A 14,757-nucleotide genomic window follows, 5' to 3' on the forward strand; every position below is an offset into this window, starting at 1 on the left:
ATACATCTATTAGTTTCTATTATTGATTTGCCTATTAAGTGAGTAAAGGGAAACAGGCTTGGTTAATACGTTTCTTAAAGAGTAAAAAAAAAAGACCTTTGGCTTAAAGTGCACCCCTGCAGTCTAAGGGCCCTGTCTGACTTAACACCATTTCTGCTTAACAATGGGCTGATGATCCTTATCAATAGCCAGAGGATGAGTCGCCAGGGCAATTATCAGGATTTGAGAGGGCCTTTTTCCATAGGAAGGAGGGAAAAAAACTTAACAAGGTTTACTAAAAAGATTGACTCTGCAAGAGATGTCCTATTTCATTTCCTGCTAAAAGATTAAGAATTTTACAAGTGATGTCCTCAGTTGTGCCTGCTCTTGAACTTCATAGAAATGAAATCTTAAAGCAGGTCTTCTGTGTGTCTGGCTTCTTTAGCTCTCTGTCTGTGAAAATCTTCCATGTTGTTGCATGTAACAGGATTTCGCTGTGTAAGTTATAAAGGATTCTCCACTGGTAATTTCTAATGCTGGTTATTTTACCATATCTAAAAAAAAAAAAAAGACAATTTCAATTCCAGATGCTTTGCAATTGAGGGAATACATAGTGAACTTTAAGGATAACGGAGGCTCTCTAAAGTGTTTAAAGTTCCAGCGGGATGTTTTTAAGAGGGGAGAAATTGCAGCATGTTTGTATGCTGATGGGCATGATAGAGGGAAATGGAGGAAGAGACTTGGGAACTGGGCTTTCAAGTTAGTGAGGGGGTGTAGACAAGGTAAAAGTGGAGAGAGTGGTTGAAATTGAAGAGCCAGCTCGTCTTGGTAAAAGAAAGGAGAGTCTTACCTTTTGACATCCCCTCTAAATGTGAAAACCACTCTCTGGTTTTATATGTTGGCCGCTATCCCACACAACATAAAAGCTCAAAACAGGTATTTGGACTACCAGTCTGGCGTTGATGTAGACTATACGGCTTACTTTATGGACCTTAATAAAGAAAGTACTGGTGATGTATGTTCTAAGCGAGTGAGGCAAGAGAGAGAGTGGTGGGGAATTAAGATAAAGAATGTTTGGAAGGGAGAGGAGCCCCAAGGCAGGAGCGGCTGTGATACTGTGATTTATGATAAATACATCTTTGATCTTCGTCCAGTTTCTGTCACTAACTTTTAAAACCTTTGCAATTTTCTGTGATGGGAGTGATCGAGGTGTCTTTTGTTATGTTAATGAGGTTAATTTTGCAAAGCACCCAGGTAACCTAAGGATGGGGGCTGATGGTTGGGGGATACAACCATGTAATTACAGGATTGGAATTTTTCATCCTTCCCTGCATCCCCGAAGAAGGGATGATGCAGGATAGGACAGATTCCTCCAAGTGGCCCTGAACCGAGAGAGAAAGGGTTTTTGAGCACAGGAAAAGAATTCAAGCACACGCTAGAGTTAGAGTCAAAAGGAAAGTTTATTAGAGAAGGAGTAACCTCCATAGACAGAGCGTGGTCTCTCTCAGAGGCAAAGCGATGGAGACCATGAGAAGGACCCCGAGTTGGGATTCAGTTCATATATCATTCTTAGTTTCTATGAATTACAGTTTAAAGACTTTGTTTACATTTTCCCTTGATGGTATGAATATGCAGTGTGAAAGCTTAAGAGTATGTGGCATGAAAAGGTAAGAATATGTAGTGTGAAAGGCCTCCTGGCAATACCCGGCCTTTGATCCATAGGTTCCCCATGGTTTTGCCGCAGGGAATGAATGATTTTATTCTGTGTTTTCCCTTCACGGTGTGGGGAAATGGTTTGTTAGCAATCCCAGCAGAAATCTTCCTTTGTTCTGCAGGTGTCCTGGTCTCGCCTGGCTGTAGGGCTGATCAGCACATTGCAGTCTCTGAATATAGCTTGATTTAACTTGTTCTCTTGCCTCCTCCCTACATTAGGAAGAGGAGCTGGAGCTTGAATCAATTGGTGAATGGCCATTGATTTCATCAATTGTGATTATGTAACGAAGTCTCCATAAAAAACCAAAAGGAGGGGGTTCAGAGAACTTCCCCGTTTGGTGACCACGTGGAGATAGATGCAGGGAGAATGGCATGCTCAGAGCATGGACGCTCTGAGCTCTTTCTCCATACCTTGCCCTGTGCATTGCTTCCATCCGGCCTTTCCTAGTTGCATCCTTTTATAATACACTGGTGATCTAGTAAGTGAAATGTTTCTCTTAGTTTCTGTGAGCCACTCTAGGAAATTAATAGAAATCAAAGGAGGGGCTTGTTGGCACCTCTGAGCTGTAGTCAGTTGGTCAGAAGCACAGGTGACAACCTGGACTTAACGATTGATGGCTGAAGTGCGAGTGGGGGCAGTCTTATGGGACTGAGCCCTTATCCTATGGAATCTGATTCTGTCTCCAGGTAGATGATGTCAGAATTGAGTTTCACATTCAACAGAATCTCACTGTTACTCTTGTAAGACTCCCACTTGGTGTCTGAGAATTACTTGATGTGGGGAAAACCCACAAGTGGGAACTGGTTGCATAATAGTTAGCAGCCAGGATGTGGAGGAGGCTGGAGTGGGGTGATCATAGCTTGAAGAGCCCCCCAGGTGAGGCCTGTAGGTGTGCTAACAAAATGGAACACTATTCTGCAGTGCAAAAGCATGAGTAGCCCAACTGATCTCACAGCCACAGTGCAGAGCCCAAGAAGTAAATATGAAGGATGGAGGAGGGTATTGGCTTGGAGGGAAAAGAGCTTTTAGAGGGATAGAAACTTCTAGATTGCTCTGAGTGGTGAATGCATTTGTAAAAATTCAGTGAGACTGCATTGAAAACTTATATGCTTTATGTAAAATGGAGATTAATCAATGGGAAAATGAGCTAGGCTTAGGAGCTAGACTTTAACAGAAGGGCAGGCGGGGGCCATGGAAGGGTTTTGAACAAGGGCAGGACCATTTGGTCTGGGTACCACTAGAAAGGTCCTCAGAGGCTGTGGTGCATGGAAGGGGCGAGGCCAGAGCTTGGTTTCCGCTTTAGCTCCTGACTGGCTCTCTAACTCTGGTAAGCCCCCACCCGTCTCTGGACCCGCTATTTCCCACTCAGGGTTCTCCTGGGAGTGGAGGCAAAACAAAAGTAGGGGAGGGAAGTAGCCAGAAATCACCATGAGACTGAGCGCCTCGAGGACAGAGCCCTCTGACTCATGCCTGCAGCTCCAGCCCCTGGCACGGGGCCTTCAAGAAGTGCTGATGCTGTGCGAGGGCGTGCAGAAACTGCCAGAAAAGGGAGCGGGGTGGGTGGGGGCGTTAGACCCTGCACCCAGAGAGGAGAATGGGGACAGGTGGGCAGGGGTAGACCCGAGATACTCAGAACAGAGATTTCTCATGTGTTCCCTTACGTTCTTAGCCAAAAGCCCCTTCTAACTAGTTCCTACCTTGTCTCGCCAGAAACCAACTTGTAGAAGGTGAGGGGCTTCAGGCCACCTCAGGTATTCAGTGTTTTCATTCAGTGATACTCAGTGAGGCCCCGTTGTATGTAACATCGAGAACACAGTGAACAAAAATGAAAATATGGTTTGGTGCTCTCCAAGCATCTTAATAGGCCCGTTGGCTAAGTGCTGGGGCTCCGGAGCCGGGCCGCCTGGTTCATACCACAGCTGTCCCATCTTCCTGTTGTGGCTTTGGGCCTCAGTTTCCTTATCTGTAAAATGGGACCAACAGTACCCACTTTGACTCCTTTCGTAGAGATTTTCTAAGATCGGTTATACAAAGGACCTAGCATGGTGCTTGGCCCAATAAATATTGTGCTAGAGACAAGTTCATGGGCTATGGGAGCTTTAGAGAGGGCTTCCTGGAGGAGGCGACATGTAAGCCAAGACCTAAAGGAAAACTAGGAAGGCATTTGCCAGCCAAAGGGGTCTGGCAGTGGATGAAGAAAGAGCGGTCCTGGAGGGAGGAGTTTGGCAGGGGACCTGGCAGCACTTCCAGGAGGGTTTCTTGCAGGGGGAGGCTGTCAGAAATGTCTTCAGAGGTCTCGTCTCGTTCTTGTCGCCTTCACTCCCTAGGGTTGGAAGCCAGAGGAAAGGCAGTCTGGCAGTGGGCGGTACAGGCCCCAGTTTAGCAGGACCGAGGAGTGAGGCTGCCTGTGGACTTGCAGGGAAGTCCAAAGATAGCTCACCAGAGGAGGATGACTCGCAGCCTGGGATTCCCCACAAATCGAGGGAAGTGAGGATGAATCAGCCTCTCAAAGTAGAATGAAGCCACTGTGGGTAGTGAGACCTGGGTTCGAGCCCCAAGGCCACTCTGCCTTAGACTCGCTTCTAGCAGGGCAAAGAGGGCTCAGCAGTGTGACAGGCTGGGTGTTAATCTGGGCCCTGCAGCCTCGGTTCCCAGCTTCCAGGCCCAGCTCCTCTTGACACCTGTTTCTGAATCTGCACAGTGGGGTAGGGGAGTGGTCGTGATTTATAAAACGGGGCACAGAGTTGGGCATACAGTAGGGACTCTGGATGTGCCAGTCCCCTCCCCTTTTCCTGTCTGAGTCCTAGCAGATGCGAAATGAGTGTGTGGGATGGTTTGGGGTTCCTGCTGGTCTCCAGATGGGGTTCTGAGGAGATGAGTAGAGGGGGAAAAAGATAACAAAAAGAAAAAGGACAGCCACACATTGTCTGAAAGTCAGTAGCAAGAATAAAAATGATTATGTCGTGTATTTGGTTCTTACCGAATGCCTGACCCTCTGTGCCACTCTGTTTTAATCTTCATGGCAGGCAGTGCCGTGGGGAGGTGACCCCATTTTACAGGTGAGGTAAAATGTGCACAGAAGTGAAACCACTTGCCCCAAATCACACAGCCAGAGGATGGCAGAGCCAGGATCTGTTTGAATTCAAAGCCCTTGCTCTTAGCCTCAGATCTGGGGCGGGAGTTGGAGGGAGTTGTCGAGGACTCCCCAGCCCACAGGCCTGGCAGGGCACTTAGGGGAGGCCTTCGCTTTATAGATGGGGAAACAGGTTCAGACAAAGCAGGGTAAGAAGGCCCCAGTGGATGCCCTGCCTGTTTGGAATGTGGATATGTTTATTAAGAAACAGCAACTTCTTCGTCTTTAACGTTTATTACAAAGTAGAAGAGCAGAGGCTGATGAGCTGCGCCACCCGGTTCACTCTGTCCCCACGTTCTCTGCAGCTCTGGAAAAATGGTGTCCTCTTGCTTTCCCACCAGGGGGTGCCACCTCCTGCCCCGTCCCAGCCTCAGGCCTGGTTCCTTCAGATCCACCGACCAGCGGTAACCAAGGCATCCCAGGATCCTGGACTCTGGGCTCCCAGTCCCCTGCTCCTCTGGGCCTCAGCTGTCCCGGTCCCCAGGCACCTCCACTTGGAACTGAAAGCTGGAGGTCGTCTATAGCAGCACAGCGAAGAGGGTTTTTTGAGGGTATGTGGGGTAATGGTGACCATTTCCCCATTTAGGGCCTCAGGGATAGGCCACAGCCTCCCTCCTTCAGCCAGTGTCCCCTCCAGCAGCCCCAGCAAGTCAACCGACCCCAAGGTGGGACCCCCTTGGGTCCTTGCACCCGAGGTGCTTTATTCATGGGGTTGGGTCAGGAATAGCAGGGAGAATGTCCTTGACCTCAATCACAGGGAAAGTAGCCTGGTTCTTCCTCCACGGGTCCTGGGGAGACAAACAGAGATGGATGGACAGGCAGGCCTGGAAACGGAGGAGGAGCAAGACCCGAGACAGAAGTGGAGACCGAAATTGGTAGGCAGAGGAGGAAGAGCATGGAGGTACTTGGCACCAAGAGAGGGGGCCAGCCGGGCATTTGGACAGAGCCAGAGAATGTGCCCAGGGGCAGAGACCAAGCAAAGAAAGGAGAGAGGGTGCTGAGGGTCAGCAAAAAGGAGAAGAAATGCCTCCCATCGCTGCCACGCCAGCCCAGAACTTGACGCCCTTTTCTCCAGACACAGCCAGAGCAGAAGAGGAAGTGTGGCCTTGTCTCCAGGCCATCCCCCACCCCCTCGCCACATGGGATGCTGGTTACAGGCACCTTTCCTCCAGCAGTCCCAGCCTCCTCACCAGCTACGTGGCCTCCTGGCTGAGTTCTGGAGGCTGCTGTGGCCCCAGGGCAGTGCTGAGCAGCTCCATCAGGGTGTCCAACTTCCCTGCCAGTGCGTCAATCCGCTTCTCCAAGGCCTGGTGTGAGCTATTCAAACCCAGTTGCAAGTCGCACAGGATCATGTGCATCTGGGCAGAGAGAGGGCAGCGGTATCAAGGAGCTGGGGTGCACCTTCCCTGGAATAAGGCGATGGAACCAATGTACTAAATCCTTATAGACCCTCAGTTACCCTCAGTAGTAAGAGTCACTGTTCATTGGCCACCAGCCCCACCCTAGCTACTAGGCCAGGTGCTTTGCATGTAAAAGTCACGAGAGTGAGTCATATTCCTAATGTTCCTAATTTTACAGCTGAGGAAACTGAGGCCTGGAGCAGTTAATTGACACACCCAAGGCAGCAGCTAGAACAGAGCCCAGGAAGTAGTAGGTGCTTACCAAATATTTGTGGAATTGATGAATGCCTGACTTCAAAACCCACACAGCCCTCTCACTGCCTTCTGAAACCAGGATTCACAGCTTCATCCTTGAGTGTGTGTGAGCTTTCTATGAGCATTCTTCAATTCTGTGTTTTTGGCTCGATCATCTTTGGAAATAATCACCTGCCAATTCTGGCAGATCTAGGCCACCACCTCCTCACTGAGACCTGCCATGCAGTGTAGGAGCCTGTACCTGTGATTGTTTACCATGGCGTTGGTGCCAAGGGCCACTGTTTAAATTATTGCAGACTAATGAGAAAAGGCAAAGGCTGCAGATAAGCAAAAGACGCTGTCATCAAGCCAGGGGGTGTGACATCCCCATCCCTGAGCACTGGTGCAATCAAGTGGTCCCAGCCGGAAGTACGCAAGCTGAGTCGCTTGGCCAGGCAGGTAAAGCACCACGGCCCTGGGTCCCCTCTTCACAACAGCAGCAGAGACCGAGTTTTACTGAAACAGTGTCACCCTTCCCCACAGCAGTCTTGTTAATTTGCATTTTATTGGTTTTCCATGTATGTTTGAACTTGGTTTGTAAATTTGCTTTGGTTTTATTATTGTATAAGTCAGAGTTAGAAGGAATTTTATATCCGTCTGCATGTAAGTATCTCGACAATAAAAATAATTTAAAGCCAAACACTGGAGTTCTCTGTGCAGTTTCTTTTTTTTAGTGTAAAAGAGATCTGTCTGTACCTTAACGAGTTTGAGAAACCGTGTTGCATCATTCATTTATTCAACTTCAAACCTATAATGAGTGCCCACGTTTGCCAGGCCCTGGCCAATGTTCCCTGTTCCAGGGCCAGATTTTCATACCTGAGGCCCAGCCTCCCTCCTCTCTCAGACCCGCTCCCACGGATTCCGGTACCTTGGAGATGTCCACCATGGAGTTCACTTGTTCCCGGAGCTTTCTGTGTTTCAGCCGCACCTGGCGGAACCTGTGGGAAGAAATAGGTGGTCAGTTTTCCTATATGCCTGGTCCCTAGATGTAGCCCTAGCTTGGGGGAGGGGTGGGGAAGGACAGACCCATGCAGACACAATACAAACAGCAAAAGTTGCCAGGAGCTGAAGGGGCGGGGGCGGGGGTGCGGTTGGAGGGTGCATCCATGGTGCCACCTCCCTGGTAGAGACCCAGGTATCCAGTCTCACACACACAGCCACCTGGACCCACAGACACACTGAGACATGCAGAATCAACCAGCACAGACACAGAATCATAGGAGGTGTAGGCAGACATCTCTTCCATCACACATGGGTGTGCGTGCACATATGCACACACATATGCCGTGTAGACAGATGTGGACACAGGTGCACACGGGTAAGTGCCTGTGCAGACACAAACACACACAGCGGCCCTCACGTGTTGATAGCGGCCAGCAGCTTGCGTTGGTGCCTGCGGGCAGCTGTAGCATCCTTCTTGCGTGTGTGTTTATAGAACATCCAGGACTCTTGTAGCACTCTGGCAGCTGATTCTTTCATCTGGGGGTGGGTGGCACAGTGTCAGTGCAGATAGACTCACAGGTTCTAGAAAGGAGATTGGGGGCCAGACTCCTGGTCTGAGGGAGGAGGGGCTGGGGGCCGGACTCCTGGGTCTGAGGGAGGAGTGGTAGAGGGTTGGGTCTCCTGCGTAGACCTGTAGTCACCTCTTTGGCATACTGGATGTCCATCATGAAGTTGTGCACATGCTTCTCTGCTTTATTAAACTCCAGCTTCCGAGCCACTACAGCCACCAGCAGGGCTGTGCAGCAGACCCCCTGTGGACACAGGCACTATGACACAATGACACAAGGACTGTGGGGCTCTCTAGGGCCAGCCCTGTGCCACTAGCTCTTTCCTCAAACCCTCCTAAACAGCCACAGAATGCATGCATGGCCACCCCAGTAGACGGCCAAGCAAACAGGCTCAGAAAGATCCAAGGTCCCACAGCTCCGAAGGGTGGGACGAGGATCAGAAATCATGTCTGAGACCAACTTCTGTGCTCGTGTTTACACCGTCAGAATGTTTTCTTTCGTTAAAGGTGTTGGAGGAGGGGAGAAGGGCTGGTTTCAGGCAAGGGACGGACCTTGGGCTCCTGCGGGGGATGCCGTACTCCCCCGTACCCCCCAACTGCTCACACCCAGTTGGCCATCCGGTCACCAAGGGTGTCCCTCACCCTCCTCCCACCCCCATGGCCTCTGCCCAGCTCTGGCCCTGTCCTCTTTCTCCTGGACCATCTCCGGCCTCCGAAGCCCCCTGCCCTGACCCCAGGGAGATCTAACCCCAGTTAGGACCCTGCCCCCTCACCATAATCTCCTCCTAGGCTTCCACAGCCCCAGACTTCTCTGCCTGGCAGGGCCTTCCCAGATCTAGGCCCCTCCCTCCTCTGCTCAGCCTCCCTCCCAGACAGGTCAGCCCCGCCAGAGCACCAGGGGCCCAATGCTCATTCTCCCTTCTCCCCAGGCTTCATCCTTTGAGGCCCCATCAAATACCAACGGCTCTGAGGCACCTGTCCACTCCCCCATGAGTTAGAAGGGATCTTCTGAAGCCTCCCCCACCCCGTGTGTTTCAGCCATTGCCCACTCCGGACAGTTTAGTAGAAATGTTATCTCTGGGACTGACCGGGTTCCAAGCCCAGCTTGGAGCAAGTTACTTAATCTCTTGGTGCCTCAGTTTCTTCTCTGTAAAATGGGCATGTCCTCACAGTATCACCCTGTGGGTTCTGTAAGTTAACACCTGGGAAGTGCTTATACCAGAGACTAGCACAGAGCGTGTGCTCAAAAGGTAGCTATTATGATTCCGCTGCACCATGGGACCTCTTGGCCAGGAGTGGTCTATGAGCACTAGTGCAAATCGCCTTCTCTAGCTCTCAGTTTCTCCTTTCTTCAGATGAGGGAGGAGGTACCAGGCAGCCCTGAGTGTTCCTGACTCTTTGGGAGTGTTTCCCTGGCCGAGTCTCTGCACCTGTTTTCTGTCACAAAGACACCTCTGTGTGTGTGTGTGTGTGTGTGTGTGTGTGTGAGACATTGGGCCCTGGGTCCCTGAGGGGAGGGGAGGATGAAGATGTGAGTTGGGGGAAACCAGATCCCTGGGTCTGTGAAGGGTAAGGGGTGGGTGTCTGGATTCAGGAGGAGGCATGAATCGGGCTGGAGAGCCTCTGCCTCATCCTTGGGGGCACAGGCACTGCGGTGGAAGCAGTGGATGCCCAGGCCCCGTTATAATAACAGCCTCCCCACCCTTAAACTTCAACCCACTGACTATTTCTTATGTGCTGAGCACTTTTTGAGAGACTTTACATGTTTTAATTAACGTAATCTCCTAAGGAACCCCATGAGGAGTACACTCGTATCAGCATCCCATTTTATAGGTGAGGAAACTGAGGCCCAGGGAGATTACATGGCTTGCGCCCAGGTAGGAGGTGGCAGAAGCAGGATTTGAGCCCAGACAGCCTGGCTCTGTGATTAGCCTCTATAGCCTTGATGGAGGCTGGGAGTCTGGGTTCCTGGGGTCCTGGGTCCTGGAGGAGCTAGAGCTGGGGAACCAGGGGCCTGAGTCCCAGATGATCAGGAGGGTAAGGGGAGGGGGCAGGATGCCTGGGCCTTGATGGGGCTCAGGGATGGATTCCTGGATTCTGGAGAGAAATGGGCTGGGAAATCAGTGGGCCGTGGCCCTGAGGAGGATGCGGGCTGGGGTCCTAGGTTCCAGAGGGAGCAAAGACTTCAGGAACGGATTCCTGGGTTTTGAAAGGAAATGGGGCTGGAGATCTGTGTCCTGGAGAGGGACTGGGGCTGTGGGGGGTCCAGACACCCAAGTTTCATGGGGTGTCCCTGATTGCCTGTGTCAGCTCCTTGGTTTCCTGGGGCCAGGGGAGGAGCAGTTTGGTTTAGGGGTAGGGTCGCCGAGGGGCTCGTACTCACCATGACCCCAGTGCAGAGGCAGACAATCTTGCCCCACATGGTGCCCGGCACCACATCCCCGTAGCCGATGGTCAGGAATGTGATGGGGATCAGCCACAGTGTGTCCGAAAGGTGTCCAGTGGCATTAACGGCCTGCCTGTGGGAAGGGTGAGTTAGCTGTGACACCCCACCCCAGGGGTTCCTGTAGATTTGTACCTTCCTTCCTAACACACACACACACAATCCCAAGAAGCACTCAGAGGAAAAGCCAGTAAATTCTGGACTTTGGGGAGACTGCTCGGCCTTCCTGCTGTGAGCTGGGCAAGATGCTTGTTTGAACCCGGGTCAAGTGGACTAAAGCCTGTTTAGTTTCAGCGAGGCCACCAGGGCTGCTGTATTCGGAGCATGTGGCTGAGGGGTTGAGAGGGGGCAGAAACCCAGTCCGAAGTCCACTTGTCAGACCCCGGCAGGGGATTGCATCCACCCTGAGGAAGGAGGGGGGGGGGTGCCTTTTTTCTAATTTCCACAAAGATGCTGTCTGGCCTAGAGGTGGCCCTATCAAGACCAAAAAGGTGGGACTCTACAATGGCTTGGCGGGACTCTGCCCTCCTTTCCCCTCGCTTCCTAGAAGGGGACATTTCAGTCCCACCACGGAATGAATCGTCCATCTTGGGCTCACAGACTCTTTGCATCAGGGTCAGCCAGGAAAGCTTCCCCCGTTAGGGCCCCGGACACCCCAGACCCACTGAATCAGTGTCCGGAGGTGGGGACGGAGTCTGTGCTGTTCAGTACCACCCTCCTCATCCTGAATTACAGTGAAGTTTGAGAACTTCTGCCTTAGGACTTAGAAATTTGACTCCCTTCCCATCATCCCACTTTTCAGATGAGAAGCTTGGTGGGAGGACCATTTATTGACCCTGATCCTGACTGGTTTTCCAAATGGGAAAACTTGAGGTGCTGCGAGATGAAAGATTACAAAATTAGGCAAGATTGGAATCGCCAGGGAGACTTTAAAGATGGTAGAACTTGTAAAATTGACCCATTTTACAGATGAGAAAACAGGCTCAGGAAGGAGCACTCTAAAGCCAGGTCTTCTCACTCTCTGCCTCCCCTCAAGAATCTTTTGTCGGATGCACTAAACCAGAGGTTCTCAAACGGGAGTGGGCATCAGAACCACCTGTGAAGGCCGCTGCTTGGCCTCACTCACTGCAGTTTGGATTTGGTAGGTCTGGGTAAAGCCTGAGAATTGGGGTTTACAAGTGCCCAGGTGATGCTGCTGGTCCCGGAACCACACTGAGAACCACTGGCTGATCACCCCCAATTTCTGTGTGTGAGAGACAGACAGAGACAGACACTCAGGCCCTGAAAGGGTACAGGCCCAGCGTCAAGTCACATGGTGTTCAGCACGCAGCCTGGAATCCCATACCAGTTCCCTGCAGGAATTCTCCAGAGCACCCCAAATCATCCCCAGGCTGGATCAGGGAAAGCTCCTGCAGTGCATCTGTGCCAATTCAGAAAAGGTGCCCCTTTCCCCCAAGGCGATGCAACCCTCCGCGGGGCCCCAGCGCCTGGGTTTGGAGACTGAACAGATAGATGCCTGGGGACCTGAAGCAGGAGGCTGGGAAGCGGGAAGGGAAGGGCTTCCAAGGGTCTGTCTGTGCCTGGGGAGACTGGAGACTGCAGGGGAGGAAGGGCCGGGGCTGGCCTGTTGGTTCCTCCCACCCGGGCGGCGGAGAGTGGGGACAAATAGCTCCCACCACTGCTTGGTCCCTGGGGGCCCCAACCTGCAGCACTGTAAGGGCTGCCGGGGCTGTAAGCGGTTCTTCCAGACGCTCAGGTACCCTCTGCCCAGCGCCCTCACCTCTCTGCCACCGACAGCACCCAGGCGGTGGTGAGCCAGAGGCCGAGCGTGAGGCAGAGCAGCAGGCGGCCGGGGTGCGTGTTCATGTACAGCTTGGCCACGAACCAGTGGCGGAAGCGGACCTGGTTGAGGGCGCCGATGCTGCGGTAGGACACGTTGAGCAGGACGCCGCTGCGCAGGAGCACGGCGCGGGGCACTAGGTAGAGGCGCAGCAGCATGGCCAGTGACAGCAGCGCCTCGCCCTGGCTCAGGAACCCCGGCCAGGACTGCGTCGCCATCGACGGAGACCGGGTACCCAGCACGCAGGGCGGGCCCCGCACAGGCGCCGGGTGCAGCCCGCACACCGCCAGCTCCAGCAAGATCTGCGCCACCTGCCGCCGGGTCAGCGCCACGCGCCAGTCCTGGAGCCCGTTGTCGGTCATGAACAGCTGCGGGGAGGGGACAGACAGGAAAGTGGGGTCACACGAAGGCCAGGCGGCTGTAGCCAGCCTGCGTAGGGAGATAAGGGGGGCGCGCCCGCCCTGCGGGGGAGCGAGGCAGATAGCGCTGGGGCAGGGGCTTTGGGATGTGTGTGGGGGGCGGGGACGAGACCTGAGATGGACGTCCCTCCCGCGTCTCCTCTCCCTCCCCCTCTAGTGTCAGCCTACTTCGAGAACTTCCAGCCCTGGAACGTTTGGCGCCCACTGAGCGACACAGATTGTTCTATATATTCAGGCGGACAGACAGCAACCCCCGCCTCCCTGGAGCTTCCGGCCCACCTCATGGAGCCATCTTCTCTTCTCTTTTCTGAGGACACGTGTACAGTAATCGTCATCACCATACCATTAGCGCTGACAACAGCTAACACTGAGGGGGCACTTTGGATGTGCCAGGCACTGCTGTAGCCCCTTTGCATGTTGTAACTCAATGAATGCTCACAACACGGCGAGATGGAAAGTATTATCACCCGCATTTTAGAGATGTGGACACCGAGGCCCAGGTCCCGCAGGCGGGTGCTGGTACCGCTGGGCTACAAACCCTGCACTCGAACTTCGGAACTGTGTGAATGGCTGCTGGTAATGATAATGTCTACTGTTTACTGAGCACCTTTTATGTACCAGGCACTTGCAAGGGACATCACTGCACATGGCCAGTAACCCCCATTTCATAATCAAAGGTATGGGGGAGGGACGACAGGATCTGGGGATGTACGGGGTGGGATGGGAGGGGGAGGAGTGGGACTTGAGTGTCCCAGTGAGACATGACACTGGAGGGGGATATGGGTGGGAAGGGCTTCGGGTCTGGGGGATGTTGGCACAGAGGTGGGGAGCCTGGGAGTGGGGAAGGACCTGTGGGCATATACCTGGGGGCTCCGGTTGCTTGGGATTGGGATAGGTAGGGACTCAGAGATGGAGGACAGAGATCTGGAGGCTGGGACTGGAGCTCTCAGCATCTGAGTGTGCGTGGGGAGACTGGAGGGGTGCAGATGGAGGAAGGGAGGGGGCTGCTCCAGGAGGCTGTTTCTGTCCGTGGTTCGCCCCATCCCGGTGGGTGAGGGTGTGGACGCATCTCAGGGAGAAGGAACCTCATTACTCAGCCCAGGAAGAGGAGGATGGAAAGTGTGAACTCAGGGTGTGGTGGGGCTGGGGGCACAAGCAAGGCGGGGCCTGCCCTACCTGGACCTCTTTGGCGTGAAAGGCCACGATGAGGCAGAGGAGGAAGATGGTGGAAACACTGATGACGCATTTAACCAGGAACAGGTAGAGCGCCCACTGTTGGGAGGGATAGAGAAAGGTGTGAGGTGCCCGGTCTGCACCCCCCTCAGTACCCTCTACCTTCCTCCCAAACAGCCTTCCCTTCTCAATCCCTAGTTTCCTAGCCTCCTTTCCTTTCAGCCCCTGACCCAGTTTCTCCTGATGTGTCAGTTCTGGGGAGGTCTCAAAACCACCTGGTCCCCAGGGAGTGTGCCCTCTTCCTTCCCAACCGGACAGCGCTGGCCTGGATGCCAGTGCCCACCTTCCCCCTCAGCTCTTCTCCTCAGACCCACATCCCTAAGGGGAGACCTTGAAACACACATTCCTTCTTAATTCTTGTCCCCTTCTCCATCAAAAATAGTTCCTCAGGTATGTGCTTGCATGGGGCTTTGTGTCTAGAAACACATCTGGCCTCTAGACAGTGTCCTGTCTCCCTCTCTGCCCGCCCAGCTGGTCCGGTCCTAGAAAGCAACTTCAAGTCCCACCCCCACCCCAATTCCAGAGAAGCCTAGGAACTATCATTCAGTCTCCAAGGAATGAGTGACACCTCCCGCTACCTTCATCCAGGGGACTGAGTCCCTGAGAGAACCCAGACCCAGCTCTGAGAACGCCCTCTACCCCACAGTCCTGCCCGCTGCGTCTCCTCTCCCCCTGCCTCCTGCTCTCCCTCCTGGCCCAAGCCCGGGGCAGATCTGGCAGAAGCACGTGGCCTCCAGAATCCACGGAGAAGGTTTTCTCCTCCTCATTGTGCGCAATACCTTGCAGGAATCT

The 14,757-nt window shown here is 53.1% G+C and overlaps 1 protein-coding gene and 1 long non-coding RNA gene across 5 annotated transcripts in view; one reads left to right on the forward strand and one right to left on the reverse strand.

The window, feature by feature from the left end:
- Positions 1 to 7,382, forward strand: part of LOC112479671 — an 11,969-nt gene extending 4,587 nt beyond the window's left edge. Inside the window, exon 3 of the long non-coding RNA XR_003046294.1 lies at positions 6,405 to 7,382. This is a non-coding gene — a long non-coding RNA (uncharacterized LOC112479671). The remainder of the gene's footprint in view (positions 1 to 6,404) is intronic.
- Positions 5,003 to 14,757, reverse strand: part of KCNN4 (potassium calcium-activated channel subfamily N member 4) — a 14,489-nt gene continuing 4,734 nt past the window's right edge. Inside the window, exons 2-10 of one of the 4 annotated variants that reach the window (XM_015589318.2) lie at positions 13,909 to 14,004; positions 12,254 to 12,681; positions 10,414 to 10,549; positions 8,164 to 8,274; positions 7,881 to 7,999; positions 7,389 to 7,458; positions 6,017 to 6,184; positions 5,573 to 5,614; positions 5,003 to 5,344 (exon numbers count right to left, since the gene is read on the reverse strand). In XM_015589318.2, the coding sequence (XP_015444804.1) occupies positions 6,020 to 6,184; positions 7,389 to 7,458; positions 7,881 to 7,999; positions 8,164 to 8,274; positions 10,414 to 10,549; positions 12,254 to 12,681; positions 13,909 to 14,004 (1,125 nt within the window). In that variant the 3' untranslated portion in view covers positions 5,003 to 5,344; positions 5,573 to 5,614; positions 6,017 to 6,019. Of the gene's footprint in view, positions 5,615 to 6,016; positions 6,233 to 7,388; positions 7,459 to 7,880; positions 8,000 to 8,163; positions 8,275 to 10,413; positions 10,550 to 12,253; positions 12,682 to 13,908; positions 14,005 to 14,757 lie in introns of those variants that run through there. The other 3 variants (XM_006911777.3, XM_015589319.2, XM_015589320.2) reach the window with 3 other exon arrangements.

This window comes from Pteropus alecto, unplaced genomic scaffold, assembly GCF_000325575.1.
Source record: "Pteropus alecto unplaced genomic scaffold, ASM32557v1 scaffold194, whole genome shotgun sequence".
NCBI classification, from domain to species: Eukaryota; Metazoa; Chordata; class Mammalia; order Chiroptera; family Pteropodidae; genus Pteropus; species Pteropus alecto.